Raw genomic sequence first — 26,667 nt, 5'->3', positions numbered from 1 at the left:
GATCTTAATATGAATTTTGACATAGAAGTCCTTCAGGACAGGCTTGCCCGTGGATAAAATTTTGATATTTTGATAGGATGGGATCTAAAGAATAATTCAAAATATGATTATTTTAGGGGCATACCTGCACTAGGGTGGAAAATCACAATAAACCTACAAACAAAATAATGGAAACCTTGTTTTGACAACTGGTTTACATTTATACTAGTGTATACCCATATATATATATATATATATATATATATATATATATATATATATATATATATATATATATATATATATATATATATATATATATGTTAGAACGCTGGTTATTGAAGCCGAAGTTACTTTTACGTTAAAATAATTATTAAAGAGAAGGCAAATGGTAAATTCAATGTAACTAGTCCAAAGGCAATTAAATACCTTATTGTACAACATGCTTTCTTCGAGGACAAGACTTATCAAGTTCACTCTTTGTAACTCGAAACAGGTATTCTTGTCTGCAATGACCTGCGATGAATTTCTGCAGTATAGAATAGAATAGAATAGGATTTATTACCAAATCAGGGCTCAATGGGCATAAACATATAACATGTATAATTACAGATAAGATAACAGACAGAATACAACATATAATGAAGAGCAATTCTTCCCATTTAGTACATTGGTGGTGTTTTGAGTTTCACATGTAGACATAGGTTGTCTTGATTTAAGATATATCTGTACTCTTAATTGATACAACTTAATGTGCAATGATGTGCATTACTATTACTAATAGCAGTGGCGGATCCAGAAGTCCATGTGGGGGGGTTTTGAGGGCCGTAGGGCCGAAGGGGGAGGGCATGGGAGGGGGTGTCCCCCTCCCATAGGTGGGGGTTGGGAAATTTTCTTTAAAAATGGCTCCAAATGGTGCATTTTCCAGCATTTTAGATTGAATTAGTTAGTTTTGGCCACTTTTTTTTCTAGTTGTTTTTCAAGACCAACCTACCCAAATTTTCAAGAAATTGAACAAAAAAAAAAATAAAAAATAAAAATAAAATAAAATAAAATAAAATAAAATAAAATAAAATAAAAAAAAAATAAAATAAAATAAAAAAAATAGAATAAATTTTGGGATTATTTTTAACTTCCATGTTAACTTGAAAAATGAGACTTTTCTAAAGAAAAAATTAAATTTAAATCTGATAAAATTAGAAATATCGCCATTTGATATATAATATCCAATTCTTCATTTTAAAATGCACGTCCAACACGCTTTATCTACCAAAATACAACTGCATGATGTGCAATTTTCCAACACTTACAAAATTCGAATTCTGTGTAGAAACCCTAATTACTTCTTTCAACTACTTGACTATACTGTTCATATAATTTGCAGTATATAAACAAATACACCAGGTGACTCTCGATCTCTCGAAGTTCAAGGGACCGTGAGAAAAGTTCGAGAGATCGAGGGGTTCGAGAGATAGAAAGTGAATAAAATCCGGAATTTTCAGTTCCGATCATCATTGTTCAACTATTATAAATACCGGAAGTATATGTTGATAATATCATTGCACATTTTCATTCGTATTTTATAGGTAATTCACTTGATTTCAACAACAATGATCGTATTTTGAATAAATAAAACGATCTCTTTAAGTTTCAATATTTATTTGTTCTCATTTCATGATTACATAAAACCTGAATAGCAATCGTCGGTGTGGCTACCCCCAGGGCTTAATCGGGTCCTTTACCAGATTTCTCGTATTAAATCGGTATTTAATTCTTCTTGTGCAATGTTTGTCATGCTGGGATTATGTACACTCTAATAAAACTTCATAATCTATGGAAAATTATTGACACGCCTCTTAAATTATTTTCTAAAAATTTTCGTCTCGCCGTCCAGTCAAAATAAGTTGTGAAGCAATTCGTTTATAATTTACCAATTATAACCAATTACTAATTTATATCAACACTCGGAAGCTCACAGGTATGGTGTCATCTATGTAAACACCCAATTAACACCTCCACGCCAGCCCCAGGCGTTCACTGTTATCCAGGTAAGTCCAAGCTGCATTAATTTTACGCTTGATTGGCGTGTACACACGCGCAATCAAAACTTCGAGAGATAGAGAGTAAAAAACAATGAAATATGTGTAACGGGACCCAGGTCTTGGTTCGAGAGATAGAGAACTTCGAGAGATTGGAAGTTCGAGAGATCGGAAGTAAATTTGCTTAGTTATATAGAGGGAAAAAACGGGACCGGAGGTTCACTTCGAGAGATCGAGAACTTCGAGAGATCGGAGTTCGAGCCATCGAGAGTCACCTGTAATGATATTTCATATTGAAGAATGAATATAAATTATTTTTGGAAATTGTTGGAATTATTGCTTATTCATTGGGGGGAGGGGTAATTATAATTTCTAACATAAATGCACTCTTTAATTCTTCTTTTTTTTTTACCCACTTAACTGTTTTGAAAAAAAGTCTTGAAAAACATCAATAAAAAAGTGACCAATTCTTGTTTTTGACAGGACCTCTAATTTATACGTATCAGTTTTACCACAATTCATTATACAAAGTTGTAACCATTATTTGGGTTTTATTCAACATCATTCAACTGTAATTAAAAAAAATGCTTTTTAAAATTGCATTAATTGTAACTTCCATCAACAAAAGGAATACTTTTAATGTGCTTTTTGGTACAGGTCACAACGTAAACAACTAGACAGTATACGTCCCTGATGTATTAATTAATTTTTTTTATATTATACATATAACTAAACACATAAAAAATGTCTGATACATCAACAAGAGGCAGCAAGAGTCGGTGCTAAAGGATATACAGAAATCCACTTCTGCCTCATGTAGAATAAACAGATACATAATCTATGGAAAAGAGTATTAAAAAAAATTAATAATAATAACAATAATATAATAGTAATAATAATATTTTTTTTTTTTTTAAATTGTATGTTGAATGGCATGTGTAAATTATATTAAACTGCAATGGACAGCAAGAGTATATATTTCTGATTAATTGGATACTTTAGAATGTTTGTATATTTGTTTAATGCAGGCCCGTAGTAGCAACTGTTTCAAAAGGGGAGGGAGGTCAATACTCCCCTCCTACTAGGGTCTTGTCTTTCGGATTGTTAATTGTAAAATAAATTGACAAAATTTTAAGTCCACTTTAAATACACTTTAAAAGTTGTTACAATAAAGATTCTGACACTTTCAGACAAGAAATGTGATGTTTTTGTTTTTTTTTAAAAAAAGAAAAGGTACCACTGCTAACGTTATATGCATAAACTTAATGTTTATAGGTCTGGTACATTTTTTAAAAATGGTATTTCTTGTCTGAAAGTGTCAGAATCTTTATTAACAACTTTTTAAGTGTATTGAAAGTAGAATTCAAAATTTCATTAATTTGTTTTACATTTAACAATCCGGAAGACAAACCCCAATGGCGTCAATATTTGTCTAAAGGTTTTAAACAGTGGGGCTACATAATTATTATTAACTGCGCTCCCTAAGATTTCATTTACATGTGGACTGAAATCCATTTTAAACGAGCTGAGACTTTGCAGTTACTTATTTAGTCATAGATCAGAACGAGTGTCAACGTAAGAATACGAATAGGCAGAGTACGACTTGTTGGTAAGATCGAACACCGGAAGTAATGACGTAGAAAGGCAAGAAAAAGAAAAAACAAATTGTCACGCCTTTCCTTTCTCAAAAATGGTAAAATATTAATTATATGGGGGAAAATATAACGTAATGCTCTCTCTTTTTCAAAGCACATTCAACAAATCGACACTTAATATTTCTCGTGAACATATTCAGTTTCATAATTTATGGTATTATTATGCATGATGTTTTACATGTTTTTAGTCAGGTCTTAGTACAATCACTACATTTAACTTCATAGCTTAATTGAATTACCAGCGTAGCTTTATTTAGCTATTTGAAGTATCTTTACTTAGCTATTTCACTGCAAGTTTTCACAATTTTGCTTTTTATTTTAAATAGACAAAAAAATTGCAAGTATGTGACTTATTCTATTATTTTTTACTATGGAGTTTTAAAAAGCAACACAGAGCAAAGATATTCTCTATTGAGAAGTTGATGGCTCGTTTTAATACTCCCCCTCAACTTCTTTACGAAAGGCCTAATAAAAGCAGTTCAGAAATTGACTAAATGAAGAACGTTCAATGTTTTAGGATTGATGTGATATCATAGACGTAGTCTGGATGCACATATGATATTCTGCCATAGAAATACAAATAAAATACCAATACTGCTGACTTAAAACATGTTTTAATGATAGAACACTTATTTGCGATATATGTATCGCCGGATTCGTTTATTCAATCAAAACTGCATTTGAACCCGGGTTGACCTCTAAAAAAAAGTCTAAAACTATTCTTCGGATTACTATTCAACACTGGAACATTTAATCCAATTTATCTGGAGAAAAAGTTTAGACTTTTTTTTAGAGGTCAACTGGGTTCAAACGCAGTTTTGAATGAATAAACGAATCCGGTGACACAGATATCGTACTAAGTATGTGTTCTACCGTGATAAATGTTTTTAAGTCAGCAGAATGGGTATTTTTAATCGCATTTCCATTGCAAAACAACATCTGTGCACCCAAAATATGTCTATGATAATGCATCAATCCTAATACGTCAATCAAAGTGGGACCCGTTTTGGTTCTTTATTTAGTCAATCTCTGAACTGCTTTTATTAGGCCTTTCGTAGAGAAGTTGAGGGGGAGTATTAAAACGAGCCATCAACTTCTCAATGCAGAATAAGAGCAAAGATAGTTTAAACATTGCTGCTCTTAAATACATTTAAGCAGAAGATGCATTTCCATTGTTTGAGTAACTGTACACCAACTTGTGTGCGGTGACCGTGAGGTATGGATAAGTATGATTACTTCACATTTTGCACATTGTGCTGAATTATTACAAATCAAGTATCATATGTAAACCAGGACTGATCCTCCTTGTTATTTCATTAAAATAGTAACTGTTTGGTTGCAAACTGACTGTTGTACATAGCCCAAAAACTCTTGGAACTTTGCAATTGAACTGAAGGAGACACATCTTCAAGGGTGATTTTTCACGAATTGTTTTCAGATCAGTTCAAAGTTGAAAATTATTACTGCATCAAAATGTGCTTTTTTATACATCCTGGAAAAAAATGCTCATTTAAGAAAAAAATCTTAAAGCTATTTCAGGTACCGGTAGATAAGTAAAGCTATATATGTAGGTAATTCAAGCTATGTAGCTTAATTTATTGATTGTAATGGACCTGTTAGTTCCTTTCAGTTGTTCCCAGCATAGGCACTCCCCAGCTTAATTGTAAAAAAAATATATATATCTACTATACTATAAACATAACAAGGCATGAAACTAGCCTCCATGTTGGATTCCTCTTAGGGGCACTTTCTGACTAATAGCGAGAATTTCTCGCCCAAGTCGGAGTTTTCTCAGACATCGGAAGCTGTCATTTATTGAAATATAATCAAATCAGGTTGAATCTTGCAGTACGCTCGTCGCATTCACACGTTTTCTAACATTTCTCTGCAAACCAAGTCTCCTCGGCCGGAACTTAAAGGTTTATGGGGGTATAGATAATTCGATCTTCGTTCACCTTCAAAGTGCATCTCATTGAAAGCTAACGTTGTTTTTCATAACGAACGAATGTACCGTGAAATAAATATAATTTTACATTAATAGGACCTTGCAAGATTTTATATACATTTTCAGGCCCATAAAAAGCTGTTTCAGTGTGTGTTTGTGTGTGTGATTGGGGGGGGGGGGGGTCAACCGTGACTGAACAACAATTCTTTGACAAGAAAAAAATATTATTGAATGAGGAGAATCGTAAGTTAGGTTTGTTTTCTATTGCATAGTATTAGTATTTTCATGCATTGGCAAAATTATAGGGGCGAAAGGAGGGGGCACATTTAAGCAGATGAGTCTATATACATACAGTCTTTAAGACAGTGGCAGATTTATCGTGGGGGGTCGCCCTCTTTCAAATTTTTAAGAAAAAAAGAAAAGGGGGAAAATATTTAATACAAAAGAAATTCTTGATAAAACGTATGCTTTAATACTTATTTTTACTACAAGTATTATGAGTTTTTATTACCACTTAATCTTTTTGACACCCCCCTTGATATCACGGATTCGTCTCTGGAAAGTGTGTTACTTACATACATGTAAAGTATAAAGTATTACTTTTATTGCAAAATAAATAAATATACAAGTACATGTATATTTTAGCCTGATAGCGCGACTTATTTATTATAGATGGATTCATACAGATATACGATAATAAAATGGGACAGTTCTAAAGTTTAATAACAAGTTCAAAATTTTCACTAAAATATTATATAATGGCTTGGATGTTTTAAATATGTTGTAAGGGTAATTATTTCTAAACATTTATTTGGCATCTTCACATCGTTAATATTTACAAAGCTAAAACTAACTTCATCAGCTCACTCTTTGTCGATTTTATTACAGTGTTCCATTGAAAATGATAGGACGCACGGCATTAGTTTTGACTGAAAACCAGCTTCAGTCCAGTTAACAAATCCAAAGCAAGGCAGCTAGATTAAGAGTCATTTAATAGACTAGTTTACTATGTATATGTCCTTACAATGAAGTTCCTGGACCCCACCCGCGCTGATTTCACGGCGACAACCACATATAAACACAAACATATACACAAAATGCTAAACTATTAATTTCTTCATGTGCAAGATTATAAAGTGTGAATTTGCACATGAAAACTGCAATAAAGGATTCAAATCGTAATTCTGAGGGGACAACTATTTGATTCTGATAGGTGCTGGCAGATTTTGGAGGGAAAAAAAATCTGTCCTTGAAAATGTTGAGAAAAAAAATCTATTTTTCACTAGGAAGAAAATAAATTACTTGACTTTGAGTAATGGTAACGGTCACCATAACCCCCCCTCCCCCTCCCATCGCTCCCTGCAAACTCTAATTTTCTCATTTTTTCGTTATTTTTTCCTACCCACTTTTTTGGGTGTAGTAGAAATAAAAAAGAAACTTTGAATTTCCTAATCATCTTAGAAATAGATAAACTGCCCTTCAATGGCATAAAAATAAACATTTTGCTTCGAAAAAAAGCCAGCCCCCTACCCTTTATTTCGTCCTCTAAATTATATTATTCTGTTTTGGTGTCTCTGTACCACCATTGAATTTTCAAAAAGAAAAGCTAAGTCTTTTCCCTATGTGTAGTTCCTTTTCTTCCAATACATTTCACAATTTTCGTACAGAACTTACTTCTGCAAATATCCGCTTTATTTTATACTATTTATTTACTATACATTTACACCCCCCCCCCCCCCCCCCCCCCCCCCGCGGTCAAATCCACCTCTGTATTGAAGACTCATCTGCTTAAACGTGCCCCCCCCCCTCCTTAAACTAGTTTAAACCCAGAACCGGTTTTCTATTTGCTTCTGCTGTAACTGAAACCAGTTCGTTAAACCAACCAAACCACCTCCGATGGTGGTTTGTTCAGTTTACGAAAGAGCGGGAAGTATTCCAGTATGGCGGTGATGAAAGGTGTCGACTATTTTAATAAAGAAAAAAGTTATAAATGATTGTTTTTTCGAGGACAAACAACTCTTTTTGACTTTAATGCCACATTCTGATGTTTTATAGAAGGCTTCAGAGAATAGATAAATGCTGCATATTGTAATGGTGTTTGTTCAATGATAATGAACAGAAAATGTTAAATTTTCCTTTTCAAAAATAAGTTTTGAATCATTTGGACAAACTTTAACATGTATGGTAAATTGTAGAACTTACTGTAAAGACGGTTTTATTGTTGGAAATCTAAAGAGTAGTACATGTATCATAAATACCTGAGTTTTTATATTTCCATGTGTTAAAAATGTGGAAATTGATCATTTGATGAATCTTTGAGGCATTATAAATATAAATACTACATTTTAAGTAAGATAAACAAGGAAGAAAAAACTATAATTTCTTGGAATCTTTTATAAAGAAAAAGATTTTAACTTTATTTGCATGTGTAATTTGGTTAATATGTTCTAGCTCTTCATATTAAGGTTCCTACATTGTAAATGCACATGAAAAACGTCATAAAATTCTTGCTGTTCTACCTCTTTTATTCATCAGCAGCATTATTTCCGCTTTAAATTTCCAATTAACATGATTAATATTAATATAATTAATCATGCATGCATCTTTTAGATGCCATCTTGTATAAACTGTTCATTTGTTTTACCAAGGTAAACCGGATCGAAACTTATAACCAGTTTAAAAACTAGTTTTAAACCTTAAACCAAAACCTGAACTAGTTTAGATGCAACAAATTCGCCCTTGGTTTGCAGAGAAATGTTAGAAAACATGTGAATGCGACGAGCGTACTGCAAGATTCAACCTGATTTGATTATATTTCAATAAATGACAGCTTCCGATGTCTGAGAAAAGTCCGACTTGGGCGAGAAATTCTCGCTATTAGTCAGAAAGTGCCCCTAAGCGGAATCCAACATGGAGGCTAGTTTCATGCCTTGTTATGTTTATAGTATAGTAGATATATATTTTTTTTTTACAATTAAGCTGGGGAGTGCCTATGAGCTAAAACCACTACACAGAATATACAGTTGTTTCATTTAGTGCTGTTCCAACCATCAATTATAATCGAAAATCAGTCGATTGCTGGCATAATCCAAGTACTCAATTGCAAAATTTTTATTACAATTAATCTTTTTTTTTCCCCAAGCGTAATAGTTTTTAAGCTGAATATTCCAGTTGTGACTTATCTATTAACTTATTTGTGATTTGTAATGGTGGAGATGAACAGACAATATTGTATCCATACCCGGGTAACAATTAAAGCACATTCCTGGGACGTAAGTTTTATATCTGTACAGTGTATGAAGAAAAATTAAGGAAAAACATACACACTCAATAAAACACTCAGATGATATTCGTTATTCTTTTTCAGCCAAATAAACAGCAAATACATATGCAGAAAGTTTTCCATTTACCCATTTAATTAACTAAATTGATAGACTTTGTAAATGTCCGATTATAATCGATAATTAGTTAATTACAGTAACCCAATTATCAATTATGAAATTCTTACCAGTTCCCTTCACTAACTTTATGTACTTTTACACAACTACATGTAATTATGTGTTTTATTTTACATTACAGATGCAGTTTATGTTACTGTTTAGTCGACAGGGAAAGCTGAGACTGCAGAAATGGTATACTGCTCACCCAGATAAAGTGAAAAAGAAAATCACTAGAGAATTGGTGGCCATGGTTTTGTCTCGCAAACCTAAAATGTGTAGCTTCTTGGAGTGGAAAGATCTCAAAATTGTGTACAAAAGGTATATATGATAATGCAATGATCAGGGTTATCCACAAGAGGTTTTACCATGGCGACCCGCCATGGTTAAATTTATGTGCATCATTGTTAAATGAGCTGTGCATGGTCAAAATCTGCAGCCACATTTCAGTTTTGACAACTACTATCTAGTAACGCCAAAAAAAAAGTGTATGTTTCTAGTAACATGCCAAAAAAATTCGGGTAGTTACTAGTTAGGTAGGCAAAATTCTTTTTTTACTTTACTTCATATTTTGAAAGCATCAGGTAATTATTCATTATTCGATGCAGTCTTTTCGTCATACATACATAAACATATATGAATAAATATAAACAACAAGTGTACTCTTTAAAGCACATGGATAGACATATTTTTACAGTGCCTGAGACATACATTTTCTTGCACTGTGAGAAAACTGTACTAGTTAACAAAAGTACAGTTCAAAATCCAAATTTTGAATGAAAACTAGTACGGTAGGTGTGTAAAATAACGGTTGGTCAGGATACTGGAAATGCACAGATTTCTTTTTTTTAAGTGTATACAACTTAAGTAATTGTGTCTTTCACCTTGTCCAGATATATAGAAATTTTTTCTGTACTACAAGTAGTTTTGGGGATTCTTACGTGTTCACTATTAATGAAAGAGATAGAAAAATGAAAGACTCTATGTACTGTAACAATATCTACAAGCATCTGAGCCAAGTGTCAGTCTTTAGACAGTTCAGCAGTCTATGGCAGAGAATTTAAGTTTGAGATTCTTGTTCCTGTCTACCATTTTCAAATTGTCCTACCCCTTTGTTTTAATAAAAGAAAATACAAACATCAGTCACCAATATAAGTTTTAGAGTTATGAGCATGAAATATGGTGTGGAGCTATTTTTAACGTTGTAAATTGAATGTAATGTAGGAAAAAATCATAAGCTTTTAAAAAAAAAAAGAGAGAACAAAAAACAGTTATACCAGATGAATGGGTATAGTAATACTAAGTTTTGATGCCATCAATAAGTTTTCAAAGACCATGCAATTGCAGTAAAAAGCTTAGGCAATGCTAAGATGTCTTTCATCCTTCCATTCTGTCTGTCTGTTTCTGTAAACATTTTATCGTTTCAGTAAAACTTAGTGTATGCAAACAGGCAACATTGATTCTGAGTTTCATTTTTTAAATCAATGAACATTGTTGCAATTGTTACCAACAACTTATTTTTAATCTGAGAATTTTTTTTTATAACGCTGTTCCTCCTGCAGTTTGGTCCCATTTCTATAAAACTTGGTACACTTGTATACACTAAGATACTATGGACATCTCAGTAATTGGTGTTGCCATGGTAAATAAAAAGAAAAACAATAAAATCATCACCGATGAAGTGAAATCTAGATCATCAGGTCAAGCAAGCATTTGTGCTCTCACATTCTGCTTTGCAAAATCCTCTGTGGTTATATTTTCAGATGTGGAGAACCTTTTATGATTGTTACATACTTGGTGGTGTAAATTCTGCATTTAAGGATAAGAGCATCCTAATATTTATTCATGTAGACTTATAATGAATTCAGAAAATTTATTTGCATGACTAATATAAAACAGAAAAATGTGTTTTTGTAAATATCTTTGGTATAAGAATTTAACTAATGATCTTGGAAAAGAAATTGAAACAAATGGCAACTTAATCATGTTAATGTCTCCTACAGATATGCTAGCCTGTACTTTTGCTGTGCAATAGAGGCAGAAGACAATGAACTCCTAACCTTAGAAATCATACACAGATATGTAGAGCTATTGGATAAGTATTTTGGAAGTGTGAGTATTAAAGACAGTTATGTGTAAAATTAAAGATAAAGCTCCTTGAGAAAAATTTGTCTTGGATCCTTTCCCATTGCAACTACAAATTTCTTGCTTTTGAATTTTACTTAAAAGTTTTGCTAAGCACATCTTTTTTTAACTACTCAGTAAATTTGCAATATAAATGTGAAAAAACCCCAATTTTTTTCTTTTCTTTTGGGCGGGGTGTCAAGAGTACCTATTGTAACAGGTGAATGGCCATTATTTTATAGGTTTGTGAGCTAGACATCATCTTTAACTTTGAGAAAGCCTACTTTATGTTAGATGAGCTGCTACTGGGTGGAGAGGTTCAGGAAACAAGTAAAAAGAATGTCCTAAAAGCCATCGCTGCACAGGATCTCCTCCAAGAGGTGGGTCATAGTCTACTCACGATACAGCTCAAATTATTAATCTTATTGATTTCCCTTAGGACGTGGGACAAACTCGATTCATATCAGCACATTTCATACCTTTCCAGTCTGCTGATGTTTATATTGCTTAGAATTCTGTCATAATTTAGCTAAAACTGCTCTATAGATTGTTCATATATGTAAGTTTCATACAAATGTTGATTAATTGGTAGATCACAATCTTATAATAGCCATAGTACACATCACTGATCTTGTTCTTGAGAAAGTCAGTTTTCATGTCAGTTATCTGCAATAATTCAATGTTAATTAAATATTAAAAGAGTTGGACACAATCCATTAAAAAAATAATAGTTTGACTCTACAGATCTCCTACAAAACTGTGAGATTCTAATTAATGCCATAATTAATAAATATTAGGCTCATAAAACAGATTTATAAATCTTCAAATAGTAGCTAGTGTCATTTTATTGATCACCACAGCAGTCAGACCAGAGATGGGTTTGTTTTATCTTGTTGCACTCCAAAGATATCCAAACATTACATGAACCTCATAAGAATATCACTAACTTCAATCTTTTCAGCTGGCTTTAATTTCATGTTTTTATCAGTAAATTGTAAATATTTCTTTACATTAGCACATTTTAGTCTTTTAAGACTCTTGTCTACATCAGCATACTGCAAACATGTCAACATGCAGTTTTCAAATATACAATCTAAACATGAAGTGCACTCTATATATTTCTAGTAACACATTGGCATGAATTGTGCAATTAATCACGAATCAGTTCCCATGTATTAGAAAATTATATATCTTTTCATCATGTAAAGTTAGTTTTTAGTGACAAATGTCAAGTTTTTGCAGCTGACCTCTTCATCTTGTGATTTTCTGATCATCAATAACAACTTATAGGGAAAAGTTAAGAATTCGTATCCCCAAAACAAAGGTTACACATGTAATGTCTGAATCACTATTGTCATTTCATTGGAGGAATGCAGTGCTAAATCTGGAATTAAATGATTATTATCTAAAACAGATTTCATATACTGTACTTTAACATTATACAAACATACATATTGCATGTGTGTTATTGTAACAAGTGCATGTTTGATTGTATTTAACCACAGTTACATGATATGATTAGTTTTAAATACTGTTATTTATGCTTTTAACCAGTTATTATCAACAGATTTTTTAAAATTTGAAATATTTTCAAATACTTTTTTATAGAAATGTTTGCTTTATAATAAAGGAAGGTATTTATGATACAACTTTAATCCAACAAGAGTACTTAAGATTAATATTTATAGCTTATATATAGTCACAATGAAATACAATGTAAATAAAACCCTTTTTTTACTTCAAAGGTTTATATGGAAAATAATTCATGGATACCCATTTGAATTACGAGCATGCATGCTTACAACAGTAGGTGATGTAAAAAAAAAAAAAAAAAAAAAAAAAAAAGAAGGTCCCCCACCGTAACTGCTAGGTCCCCCATGTATCAGTGTTCCTGCTAGGTGCTAGTGTCATCTCTCTGCACATACCCCACAGAAAACTGCTTATAGTGAGTTTATAGTCTGAGGTACACATGTCGACCCAAAATTCAAAATTTGGAAAATATCAGGGTAAGCGGGGGGGGGGGGGGGGGGGGGGGGGGGGGGGGGGGGGGCAAGTGATTGGAATTTTCTTCTTTAAAAAATTAGGATGTAAAATATAGTACATACAGTACAGTACTTTGTATATAAACTGAACAAGCTAGTACACAGCCTTAACTCACTTTGGACTCAATTTTATGAAGGAGACTGCAAGAAAAAGGGTGTATTTTAATATTACTAAAACAAAGTTTTAGAAATAGCTCTATCAATAACATATTTTAAAAAAATCTGTATACAGTGATGCATGTTATTCTATTTAATAGTGAAATGTAAAACTGATTTTCTTGTAAGGTTGATGAATTTCTAGATGATGGTAAGTCAAAGTGATACTATAGCTGTGAGCTATATAACTACAAATGATAGTCAGGAAGAAAATAATTCTGTATATTACTTATAACAAATAACATGTCACAACAGTAGCTAATGAATAACTCAGAATTCTAGACCTTCATGGTAGATTTAATGAGGAAAAGATGACAGAATTTTATTGCATTCACTAAACTGGTGATTGCTAAAGAGGTCCATATATTTCTTCAAGACTTAAGCAAGCTTTAAGATGCATTTGTGATAATTTAAAATACAATACTCAATAATTAAGTCAAAGCTTTCTCCAAAACTACAGCTGTTCTTTTCAATAAACTTCTGTAAACAACTCTACAGTTTTGATTTCTAATGTATTGCCATAGATGGGTCTAATGTGTGTGTGTGTGTGGGGGGGGGGGGGGGGGGGGTGTGTCAGGGTTGTCAAGGTCCACCCTTGATGGGACTAGGTATGATTTGATTCTTTACCATGAAATCAAGTAATTTTGAGTTATTTGATTCATTTCTACGACAAATACACTGTCAGTAAATGGAAATATTAAAACTAGCTTACTCTTATACTATGAAATAAAAAGATATGGAAGCATGGTCTCTGTCCTGACCAGTATGGCTATGAGAATGTGTTGTCAAAATTAAGACCATCATATAAGAGACAGTGATATTTTTATTTACAGCTAAATATTATGTTCTTTATCAATCAAATATATTATGTATATTTTGTATTTATAAAGGATGAGGCTTTTGAAACAGCCCTGAAAGAGCATGGTCTCTACTAGTGACAAGAAAAAAAAAACGGTAGAATTTTATGTCATCACTTTTTTCCTGCAGTCTCTTTGCATGATAATGGCGTCTGGCTGTGACTTTAGTCCCCGGTCTTGTGTTCTTTCTCACTCCAGACAGGATGCCAAATCCATAGACATTGTCTGTGTTAAAGTGTTGAGAAAATTGGTCACATCTTCTAATCATTTCAGGAAGCTAGAAAATAAAGATAAGAAATCAAATGCTTGATTACACTCATATCTTGAAACAAAAGCATTCTTCTCTCTTAATGTGCATGTGCTTCTTGAATTAACAGTTATTAATATTGTAATAATATTATATGGAATATTGCTTCTAAGTGTAAGCTTCTATATGCATATAAAAGGCAAAATTTGTCATAGCTCTTATTATAACAGGATTTGATCACCAGAAATTACATGACTGTTGTAATGAAACACTCTTTGTATGTCAGTATGAACTCTGATATAATCATTATTTCTGATGCATGTTGTCATGTTTTGTACCTTTGTTGTTTATTATTTCACCTGGGTGACACAGGTGACCTGTTGCTATCTTTTTTATTCTTCATAGATCACAGACCATAATTTTTTCGTATTTTCATCTTCTCTAGATCCACTTAGTCAATTTCAACTAAACTTGCCAAAAGCATCTTTGAAAGTGGGTATTCAGATAGTTGAAATGAAGGTCCAGACCCTTTTCCAAAAGGAGATTATTTAGAGTAAAGCAAAGGGGGGGGGGGTTGTCTTGATGTTGCAGTTACAAGGATTTAAAAGAATGTAACAGGAAAGGAGAAAATTTATGGCTGGACCAGGATCATGGAAACAGGGACTTCTGCATTACCAGTCAGGTGCTTGAACCACCCAGGCTGAGACCCCCTATCCACACAACCCAAACAACTTATCTTCAAATCCTGGTCATGGCATCAAATGTAACTGGAAAAAAAACTTTATGGCTGGACAGGGAATCAAACCTGATACACTTGCATTACTAGTCAGGTGCTCTAACCACTGAGCTATCCTGGATGATATCTATGGTCCACATAGCGGAAACCACTACAAAAAAGAATTTTATTAAGAAAATATCCTCATGTAGTGTAATTTCAAATAGCCCGGTTACCCTTAGTCCAGTTGGAGATGCACTGGGAAGTCTCTTCAACTGAAAAAGATGGAAAGAAAAAAAAGAGCTCATTAATTGGCTCAGATATACTTAGGTGACAGTTTAGGTTCTTGGGCCTTCTATTTTATGAATTTGTATTACTGTATGTTTTTATTTATGTCTTTTTATTACGCTTTAAACCTCATTTCACCATGTGAAACACTTAAGATACATGTAACATAACAAACAAGATATATTCCATAACTTATAATTTCAGATAGAGAAGTTAAGAGTATCATTTTAGCCAAAGAAGTTAAGAATCATTGTCATTAATATAAAAATAAATGAGAATTTGTTAAAAATTAAAGGACCATTACCAGAAATGTTGTTATAATAAAAATTAATCAGAATTTTAAATTTCTAACCAGATATTGTCTGCTGTATCCTTGTACTTTTGACCTGATTTTGTAAGATGTGATTGATTTCATGAACTCAAGACTATCTTACCTACACATCCTTAATTTTACAACTTTTAAATGAACAACAAATATCAATAACAATATACAAATTAATATCTCTCTATGGCTTTTGACAACCACTCACTATTTGTTATGAATGAATTACAAATTTGTACAAATATGAAACTATATTTTTGATAAACACTTTACATACATAACAAGCGACATTTTATAAAAGAATAATGTAAGTACCATCTCTAGTCTGGCTCGTACAACTGTCCTCCCGTCACCCATAGCTGACACTTTTTGATTACGGTACATTCGTTGTTATAGTTACAGATGTCTTAGTAGGACGTACAGCTAATTTAATTACATTCCTCATCCTCAGAACATTCCTCATCCTCAGAACGTCCCGAGTTTGTGATCAGCAATTTAATCGTTAGTACTGCCTGTAACTGTTATACAAATGTGCAATATTTGATTAATCTTACTGATTATATCCTTCATATCATTGCAGTTCTTAGTCCATTTCCTTGCATTTAATATAGATTGATTGTCACATAGATTACAGTTTGTATTTTGATATCCCATGTATTCATTACATTATTAAGAATTATTACATAGGACATTTCAAAACACTTCTTGTTTTTAATATTTGGAAAATTCCAAATGAAATCCCTTATTTAATTAACAGCAGTATTCTCTTTTCCCATTGTAGTGAATCAAAGTATTATCTACCATATCATGCTTTTGTCCTACTAGTACGAATTCCATATGTCTTTAATGAAATTGATTACATATATGTCCTCTTAATGTAATTGATTACACTTATGTCCTCTTAATGTAATTGATTACATATATGTCCTTAATGTAATTGATTACATATATGTCCTCTTAATGTAATTGATTACATATATGTCCTCTTTCTTTCCGTGAAGAAATGGAATATAGTGCTGTGATTACATCTCCTTTTGTCTCCAAAGTGATATATGATAGTATTAAACATTATAGTCTCCTAACTTCTAAATGAAATTGAACATGTTAATTGTCATATCCAATGTCCCCTTTTTGTCCTGTAATTTATTACATTTATTATATATGATATCCTTGTTATGTCCTATATATAGCAATTACATTACTACATACAGTGTCCTCCTTTTGTTCCTGAATGTAAATAATCACAGATTTATATATGACTCCTCCTTTTGTCCTGAATGTAGTTGATAACAAATTTATATATGATGTCCTCCTTTTGTCCCTAGGAAGAGACTCCTCAGGGCTTCTTTGAGGACCATGGTCTCGGTTGATTGAGCAGCTGCATGCGCATGACAATGGTAGTCAAGTGGAGGCAGAGAAATTTAACGGTTATGGACAATTTACTAACATTACACCTGCTTCTGGTTTACTTTGTATCGCATTATCATCCATGACCTTGCCCATTACCTTTGTAATAATTCTGTATATTCTGTGTGTGGTAAACGTAACAATTAAATTAGTTAACCTAAGTTACAAAATGGCATAAGGATTTATAGTTAAAATGAAGACAATTTTAGAAGCATGAATTGTACAATACAATACAGAACTTTGTCGGTGCATGTTATTGTAAGGATGTTTCCTGTGAAAAAAAAGAATTCCTAAATAAATGTATGTTACAATGATAAAAAAAGAAGGTGGTGCTTATAATGATTTTTTCCACATCAGGTAGTGCTAATATATTTCTAAGTAACTATATTATCTGTTGAAAAATAACATTTACCATGAAAGTGAATGGAGAAAAATTGGCTGTGAACTAAAACATGTTAAAGGTGCACTCTAATAATGCTACACTGTACTTCTCTCTTTTATATCAGTGACTTCTGCTCCAGCAATCACTAAAATTGAAAATCTGTGTTTAGGGCCATCATTGCTTTTTACTACTGCACCAGCTAGACAAGTCATCACACTGGTAAATGGTCTCTATAGTAACATCAATTGACAAGAGTTCACTTTCATTGTAAATGTTCTCCAGGTTTTTATGTAAAATACTGATGTCAAATTGCTATTGTGAAATTATAAATAAATAATAAATATTTATTCTTGAATTGTATTTTTGGTACTTGAGGGTGTTGATACATGTACATATATACAGTCAAATCCTGTTATGTGAGAGTGATGATATACTGTATACAGGGAAATTTTTGCCCCAGTCATTTTATTTTTGTCCCCTTAACAAGTTGGTGACTGAAAATGGGTCAGATTCAAAGAAATCAGAGTACCAATAACCTGTTGAACATAACTCTGTCTGGGTGAATTTAAAACGGGGCAGAATTGTTTGCATGTGGGATAGAAAAAAAATTTAAAAGGGGGTGAAAATAACCCTGTATACAGTATGAACAGTAAAACCTTATTATGCAGACTGAAGATGTCTGTGAGCTTTCACCTTGGATTGTAATAATTTAAAATATAAATATGCTCAATCCCTTTTATGTGAAAGTAATGATACAATTACATGCATTTCAAACCTTATATGGTACAATTTGCTTACAATAATACATGTAGTTTATTCATCAAAAAATTGTAATAAGCAACCTATGATAAAAACCAAGGTTGGTCTTCAAACAACTTGGAGGAAATGTCATGTTTGTGTATTCTCTTATTCATGCTTATTTCTTTTTTTTAAGATTTCCTTAAATGACAAACAATGTATCAGTTTTTTATTCATAATTTGAAAAAAATAATGGATACAAAACTTCTCTTAAATAAAGTATGGTGTACACTTTATTAACTACATGTATTATAATAAGGAAAGGAATTTACAATGAATTATTAAAAAATATGGTTTCATGTTTCAAAAATCTACTATAATAAATGAAGTATTAAACCCATTAAATAATAAGCAAATTGTACTTTACCCTATACACCTTTCTATTTAAAAAAGTCACAAATATGCACTCGAACTTCATTCAAACTTTATTGTGTTTAATGATAAGTGCATTTTTGTTTATACATGTATGAGATAAAGATTTCCTAGTTTTGTAAACCTTTTGTCATAATCAAATGACAAACAATATGTTTCAGTAGATTATCAAGTCTAACACCAACATCTGTAAAATTGCAGAAATGCATATATCACAACCTAGTGAATGTTTAAGGAAAATTCATGTTAATGTGTGAAAGAAGTTATTGTTTCACTTGTTTAAACAAAGACTGGTGTGCCCATTTTTGGTTCAACTACCGTATGAAAAATAAAGATGTCTATTGAATAATTATTGTATTTTCTGACTATAATTAATACCTTATGAGGATAGGTGGTGAATGGTTTAGCTAATATTAAGCAACATGTGTTTAGATTGTGAGAAAACTGTAGAAAAAGTGCTCTTGATTTGAGAGATGGTGTCTACTGTACAGTGATTAATTTGTAGGCAATTTTTTAACAATATTAATGCAGTTGAACTTCAGTATCTCGAACACTGATATCTCAAGTATAATGGATATGTTGGAAGTAATTTGGAAATCCCAACCACTTATTCTTTAGGAATTTTACCCTCATTATCTCGAATTCTCTGATATCTTAATTTTTTCACAGTGCCATCGATTTTCGAGATAGAGGTTTAACTGTATATATATTATATATAATGAAAAGATAATTCAACAAAGAAAAACAACATTTGTTTATTCAGTGAAAGCTGAATGAAGTTTCAGAATTGTTTTTGCTTGAAGAAAAGGTATGGAGTGCCAAGTTACCATCATCATTATTCAGTTATTGTATGCAACATTAAATTAATGTGTATATAAAAATTTTGATTGGTCTCGTCAATCCAATATATGCCTGCATCAATTCAGTTGATGTGGTTAAATTATTAGGGCCCCGCAAGGATTTGCGGGTGCCCTATAGTAATCACTCTGTCTGTCCGTCTGTCATTCTTCCATCCACAAATTTTCTGTTTTTTTCTAGTAACTTTTTTTGTAGTTGACCAATTAAGTTCAAATTTGGTATGTTGGTTGAAGAGGCAGTAAGACATATTTTGATGCTAAGTTTGGTTCTCTATATCATCCAGTTTGGAGCTGGGGTGGTGGGGTAGATTCCTTAACTTTACATTAGAATGAATGCCAGGGCAAAGAGAGATAACTGCTGAGAATGTTCCTATTGTAAACTATGAAAGCTGCAACTAGTCCCATGGGATTAATTAACTTTCCTCTTGAAGAAAATCCAAAGCATTATCTGTTTCTGTCAAATTGAGATTAATTAACACCTCTGTCTGCAAATGAAGTTTGTTTTGAAGTTAAGGTCAATTCTGAAATGAAATCAGACATAGACCAAGCAATAAATTCCAGTGAAAACCCAGAGAAAATTGTCAACAATATTGTCAATGAACTAAATAAAAATTATATTAATGCAGCTAAACAAGTTTTAGGAGTAATTAAAGTGAACAAAAATAAAACGACTAAAAGCATTCATAAAAATAATAAGCCATGGTTTTCTACAGCTTGTCACAAAGCGAGAAAAAAATACCGAAATAGCAAAGTTTATTATTTCAGGAAACGTTCGCAAAATGCTAAAGAAAATTATAAAAACAAAGAAAAGGCTTATAAAAAAGTGTTAGACAGAGAAATAAATAAGTATAGTGAAGAAATGAGTAAAAAGTTACAAAATATGCAACTCAAAACTCCCAGACAATATTGGAAGATATTGAATAAAAACAATAAACAAAAAAATGCAGATCAAATCGATATTGAAAAATTATTTAGCTATTTCAATGAGTTAAATAAGGCACCTGAAATACCAGAGAATATAGAAAAGATGCTAGATAATGAAATTAAAACACTAGAAATAGAAGAATTGAATCATAATCTAAACAAATACATTTCGCAAGATGAAATACTTAGTGCTGTAAAAAAATTAAAAAACAACAAAGCTTCAGGCGAGGATAAAATAAGAAATGAATATATAAAATCATCAATACAAATTATGCTCCCACTTTTCGAAAAATTGTTTAATTTAGCTTTTTCAACAGGTAAATTACCCGAATGTTGGCTTGAAGGAAATATTCTTCCAATATATAAAAACAAGGGAGAGAAAAACAATCCGCAAAATTATAGACCTATAACAATTTTAAGCTGTATTGGAAAACTTTTTACATCCATATTAAATGATAGATTAAACGATTTTTCAAACGAATATGAAATATTGCAGGAAAATAAAACTGGTTTTAGAAAACAATATTCAACTGTTGGTCATATATTTTCCATACATATTATATCAGAATTATTGAAACTAAATAAAAAAAAACTTTTTTGTGCTTTCATAGACTTCGAGAAAGCATTTGATAATGTATGGCGAAAAGCTCTTTGGTTTAAATTGTGTGCAAACAATATTTATGGAAATATGTACAATGTTATTACGAATACTGTATGTATAATCAAATCAAATCAAGGATAGTTTATGATAATAACGTTACTGATTTTTTTAATTGTGAAAATGGTGTCAGACAAGGTGAAAACTTGTCATCTTTTTTATTTTCAATTTATCTAAATGACCTGCAGAATTTTTTCCAACAAAATATGTCAATTGGTTTACCTACTATATCTGTTATGTTTGAACAACATTTAAATGTGTATTTGACATTATTTGCACTATTATATGCCGATGACACCATATTGATAGCTGAATCTGCCGAGCACTTACAAGCAAAAATTAATTGTTTTGAAAAATATTGCAGAAAATGGAATTTGAAGATTAATATTAACAAAACAAAAGTTTTGATAATAAGTAAAGGAAAGAAAAAAGAAAAGCCTGAGTTTAAATACGGCGAACAGCTGATTGAAGTTGTAAATGAAATTAATTATTTGGGTATTTTATTTAGTACGTCAGGTTCATTCAAGGAAGCAAAGCAGAAACAAGTTGACAAAGCAAATAAAGCAATATTTGAAATTCTTAAGAAAGGCCGCTTACATAATCTATCAATACGATGTCAGTTAGACCTGTTCGATAAAATTGTTCAGCCTATATTGTTGTACGGATGTGAAGTATGGGGATTTTCGAACAATGCAATTGTAGACAGAGTACATCTAAAATTTTGTAAATTACTTCTTAACCTTAAACAATCTACTCCGGACTGTATGGTGTATGGTGAACTCGGTCGACATCCCATGTCCATTGAAATACAAACGCGTATTATTTCCTATTGGTGTAAACTTAAACTTGGAAAAGAAACAAAAATATCAAGTCTGCTGTTTAAATTAAGTGATACCGTAAATCAAAAGACTAAGAAGATTACTTGGATAAATAATGTCTTAAATATCTTAAACGATTGTGGACTTTCAAATATTTGGAACAGTCAAGCCTTCAATCCAAATTGGTTAAGAGCGAAAGTAAAACTAACTTTAATAGATCAATTTAAACAAAAATGGAATTCGGATGTTCAAAATTTATCAAAGACCCTAAATTATAGAATATACAAAGACGAACTAAAATTTGAAAAATATTTAGAAATTCTATCACGAAAAGAAGCCATAAATTTCTGCAAATTCCGTACTTGTAATCATTATTTGCCAATTGAAACTGGACGTTGGTTAAATGAGCCAAGAGAGATTAGACTATGTAAGAAATGTCAATTAAATGAAATAGGAGATGAATTCCATTACATATTAAATTGTACGGCAATGACACGTGAAAGAAATAAATGCTTAACACAAAAACAATTACGATTCAAAAATACAATTACATTTAGAGAAATAATGAATTCAGATAAACAGTCATTTTTAAGAAAACTGTGTATATTTATTAAAAAAAATTACTAAAACGTGCTCCCCAAACTAGTAAAGACCTAAACCTATAATTGTACTATTTGTCTATCCTCATACTCACGCATGCCATATATGTGTTTTTATTTTTCATCATTGTAGTTTACATTTATATCTCACTATACAATTGTAAAATTGTGAAGAGATCAATAAATTCAGTTCAGAATGATGTTTTCATTCTCAATGTGGATTTAAATAATGTTCATACTTTATTTTGGTAAAATATACAATGAGTTATGATTTTATTGAATTCTAAAAACAAGATAAACATAAAGATATGTTTTTTTTTATTTTTTTGTTTTTATTTATTTATTTAATTGATTTATTCATTTTTTTTTTTTTGGCTGCCATATGTAAATTCAAGAAATCTATTAATTTTAATGGGTAGTCCAATAATAATTTCATTCTATCATTACTGAAAGAGTTTTGATTGTAAACTTGGAAGAAAAGGATAAAAGAGCAGTACAATTAATCCCTTGGGATTAATTATCTTGTCTGGGACAGAAAATTTTCCAGACTTATCTTTATTTGTCACTTTAAAATAAATTAACCTTTGTCTGCAACTGATGTTTGTTTTGAAGTTAAGGTCAAGCCCAGGGGATATTTGAAAACACATGCTTTATTCTTGTTTAAATATACATTTAATTGAGTTATTATAGATGTGATGTTTTTTACTGCCTTATGTAAATACAGGGACACTCTTTACAGGTTGTTGGATATTTAGGAATTATCTTGAAATTTTATAAATACAGTTGTTATTGCATATTCTTCTTCATATTACATTTTTAAATTTTTGTAATCAATCAAAATTCTCATTCTGTAAGCTGCACCCTTATATTTCTACCCCTCGGTGGGGCCCTTGCTGACTGGTCAGTTTTCTAGTTTCTCACAAAATTGATTTAGAGCTTGGTATAAAGGATTTGTTGATCTCTTTAATTAGTTCACCTAAGTCACTCAGGTGACCTATTGCTATCCATTTCGTCTGTCATTATCCTTTGTGCATTAACAATTTAACATTTTCAGCTTTTTCTTTGCAACCGCTGAACTATTTTCAACCAATCTAAGAATAGTACATCTATGAATGAAGGGGAACAAAAATTGTGAATTTCATGGTCCCTGCCCTCTTGGGGCCTTAGGGGTGGGGTCAAAACCATCAAAATGAGTGAAATTTTAAAAGTTTTTTGTTCATTACTCCTGGACATCAAGCAGTCAAACTGTTGGCATGATTGTAATAAATGCATATAGTGAAAAATGCATGAAATATCTTATGTTTAAGGGTGCCTCTTCCAAAATTGTGAAAGAGCTAGGTTCACTTTATGCATAAAATGGCCCTGTAGATATACCAATTTATTGACTAACACCTTATGTACCACTTTAAACATCAAAATAAAGTAGAGACTTAGTGCTATCATTTCCTATTAAGATTTTTCTCCTTAAAGTCCAGGTCTTGGAAAACAAGCTTTATGGAATTGCAATGTTCTTGAATTTTAAGGAAAACAGGTATATTTAAGTACTTTCAGAGAAGAAAAATAATATAAGCGCACCCTCCGATCTAAAAAATAAAACATGTTTTGTAATCCTCAGAAACGGTTCTATCAGTAAATAATTGCATATTTTAGATCAGAGACTGCGCTCTATATTAAATATCGAAAAATAGCTTTAAAAATTGGCTGTTTTTGTAGAATTGTTCAGGATATGAGGAAAATGACGCATTTCATGATGTCATAATGCATTGACTGGCCAGCAAATTACGTCGTTTTTGGTAAATTCGCAATCGCCAAATGTCTAAATGAAATTTAATGCATTGTCAACTAAAACAAAGCAGTTTCAGTTTTTCAGAATTTTGGCCCTAAGTGAACCTTGTTCTTTGTGGCCCCAGGGGGAGGGGTTCTGCAGGGGGAGGGGGGGGCTTTATTGATTATGTAGTAAAAGTGCATTATTTCTTTAAAAACCTCTTCACTGCTCCTAAGTATTTAGCAGATAAACCAACTTATATAGTTATGATGAGCAAGGGCACCTCTTCTAAAATTGTGAATATCTTGGCCACCTGAGTCAGGGTTCTGGTGTTAGGGCAGGGCTCTATTGGTCATATAGTGAAAATAAATTATTTTAAATCTTCTTCTCTCCCCTGTATATAAAGCAAATAAACATGGTGCATCAAGGGTCACTGCCTTCTCCAAAATTGTGGCCTCAGGGTGAGGGGTTCTGCAGGGAGGGGGGGGGGGGGGCTCTATTGATTATATAATGAAAGTGCATCATTTCTTTGAAAATCTTCTTCTCTGCTCATAGGTATTTAGCAGATAAACCAAGTATATAATTATGATGAGCAAAGGCACCTTTTCCAAAATTATGAATATCTTGGCCCCTGGGTCAGGGGTTCTGGTGTTAGGGTGGGGCTCCATTGATTATAAAGTGAAAGTGCATTAATTCTTTGAAAATCCTCTTCTCTACCCCTAAGTATTTAGCAGATAAACTAAGTGCATGGTTGTGAGGAGCAAGGATGCCTCTTTCAAAATTATGAAATTTGTGGCCACAGGGTGAGGGGTTCATGTAGAGGTGGGCAGGTCTATTTGATATTTAGTGGAAATGCTTTATTTGTTTTTGAAAATCTTCTTCTCTGCCCCTGAGTATTTAACAGAAAAACTAATTGTGTGGTTATGATGAGCAAGGATGTCTTTTCCAAAAGATTGAAATTCATAACCCCAGAGTTAGGGGTTATAGTGTTAGAGTGAGACTCTTTTGAATATATAGTAGAAATGCATTATTTCTTTGAAAATCTTCTTCTCTGCTCATTGTTATTAAACAAACATACTAAGTGCATGGTTATGATGAGCAAGGGTGCCTCTTCCAAAATTCTTAACATCTTGGCCCCTGGGTCAGGGGCTCTGGTATAAGGGTGGGGCTATATTGAATATATAGTGAAAAGGGATTATTTCATTGAAAAGCATCTTCTCCTGGGCATCTTGAATGCATACAGAGTATATAAAGTTGTAATAAGGATGTTTTTACCAGATTTTGAAATTCTGTTGTCAATTTTTTTAATTTCTTCTGAAAGAAGTTATGCCCTGCATTAATTGAATGAATAATAAAAAAAAATCAATTGAAAAGAGAAAACTTTTTTTGAAGAGAGCATTATTATTCATTTATGGTACACATCGTCTGAATTGCTCTCTTCAATTTAATTATTGCCAGCATTAATTCAATTGTTGATGTCGGGAATAACAATTCAGTTATTGCATACATCCATTATCACTGAATATTTAGCAAATTAATGCTATAAAATTGAATAAATACAAGCACTAATTGAGAATTAGAAATTTTATTAATTATTTGAAGAGATCTGTTCAAGTTTTATTTCTTTGTGCCCTACAACACATTGATTGTTGCACATCTTTAAATTGTGAAAGAGATCTTCATTTATTTTATTTTATGTTAAAGGGAAATGAGATGACCAGTTAAGGAATTAAGGCACAAAGATTGGTAGACCTTTAAGTCTGGCTATGTCACACTAACAAAGTGTCAAGTCTGGAAACCAATATACACTACAGTACTGTAGCAGACTTCTACTGAAAAAAAATGAAGGCATAAAAATTGTATAATTATTATTTACTTAAGGTATTTTATTCTTGGTGTAACTAATTTGAAAGGCCTCATCGTTACACATAATCACTAAAACTTGGTTAACATATGACATAATATTAAGAAGTAGGATAAGTTTATTTTGTTTATTTGATAGGAATCTGAGGAACCCAAGAGTTTACTGGAGGAGATGGGTTTTGTTTCCGGTTCCTAGGCTTGTAGAAAACATACTACTGGTTCCAGATTTTATATAGCTCAGCTTATAAACTAACCTCATACTGGCATGTGATGGAAAGAAAAAAGAAAAGATCGAGAGTTGTTGAAAAATTTTAAATTCCTTAATTTACGTTTCATATCAAAAACAAACAATTGTTTCTACTACATTCATACATTATTTAGAGTTGGCCTTTGAATCAAATTAATTTTTGCTTTTTTT

The 26,667-nt window shown here is 31.9% G+C and overlaps 1 protein-coding gene across 3 annotated transcripts; it reads left to right on the top strand.

Annotated features, from left to right (window-relative positions):
• Positions 1-3,640: 3,640 nt before the first annotated feature.
• LOC133193329 (AP-1 complex subunit sigma-2-like) lies at positions 3,641-26,667 on the top strand. 3 transcript variants are annotated; one of them, XM_061329277.1, is made up of 5 exons: positions 3,641-3,711; positions 9,198-9,376; positions 11,059-11,167; positions 11,422-11,559; positions 26,389-26,667. In XM_061329277.1, the coding sequence occupies exons 1-5, from the start codon at positions 3,709-3,711 to the stop codon at positions 26,443-26,445; spliced, it is 486 nt and encodes a 161-aa protein (XP_061185261.1). In that variant the 5' UTR covers positions 3,641-3,708; the 3' UTR covers positions 26,446-26,667. The 3 variants fall into 3 exon arrangements, with proteins under 3 accessions (XP_061185261.1, XP_061185267.1, XP_061185274.1); XM_061329283.1 differs by lacking the exon at positions 26,389-26,667 and adding an exon at positions 17,132-17,942; XM_061329290.1 differs by lacking the exon at positions 26,389-26,667 and adding an exon at positions 14,268-14,378.

The sequence above is a fragment of the Saccostrea echinata genome, unplaced genomic scaffold (genome assembly GCF_033153115.1).
Source record: "Saccostrea echinata isolate AGI-Se365-2 ecotype Australia unplaced genomic scaffold, CSIRO_AGI_Sech_v1 ptg000001l, whole genome shotgun sequence".
Lineage (NCBI taxonomy): Eukaryota > Metazoa > Mollusca > Bivalvia > Ostreida > Ostreidae > Saccostrea > Saccostrea echinata.
The sequence above is the reverse complement of the archived record's forward strand: the minus strand, read 5'-3'. Positions and strand labels throughout refer to the sequence as shown.

Excerpts from the sequence above, each read along its gene's own strand:
- LOC133193329 (XM_061329277.1), top strand. Across the intron at positions 9,377-11,058 it reads CTCAAAATTGTGTACAAAAG|ATATGCTAGCCTGTACTTTT; the intron begins GTATATATGATA and ends TGTCTCCTACAG. Across the intron at positions 11,560-26,388 it reads CACAGGATCTCCTCCAAGAG|GAATCTGAGGAACCCAAGAG; the intron begins GTGGGTCATAGT and ends TTTATTTGATAG.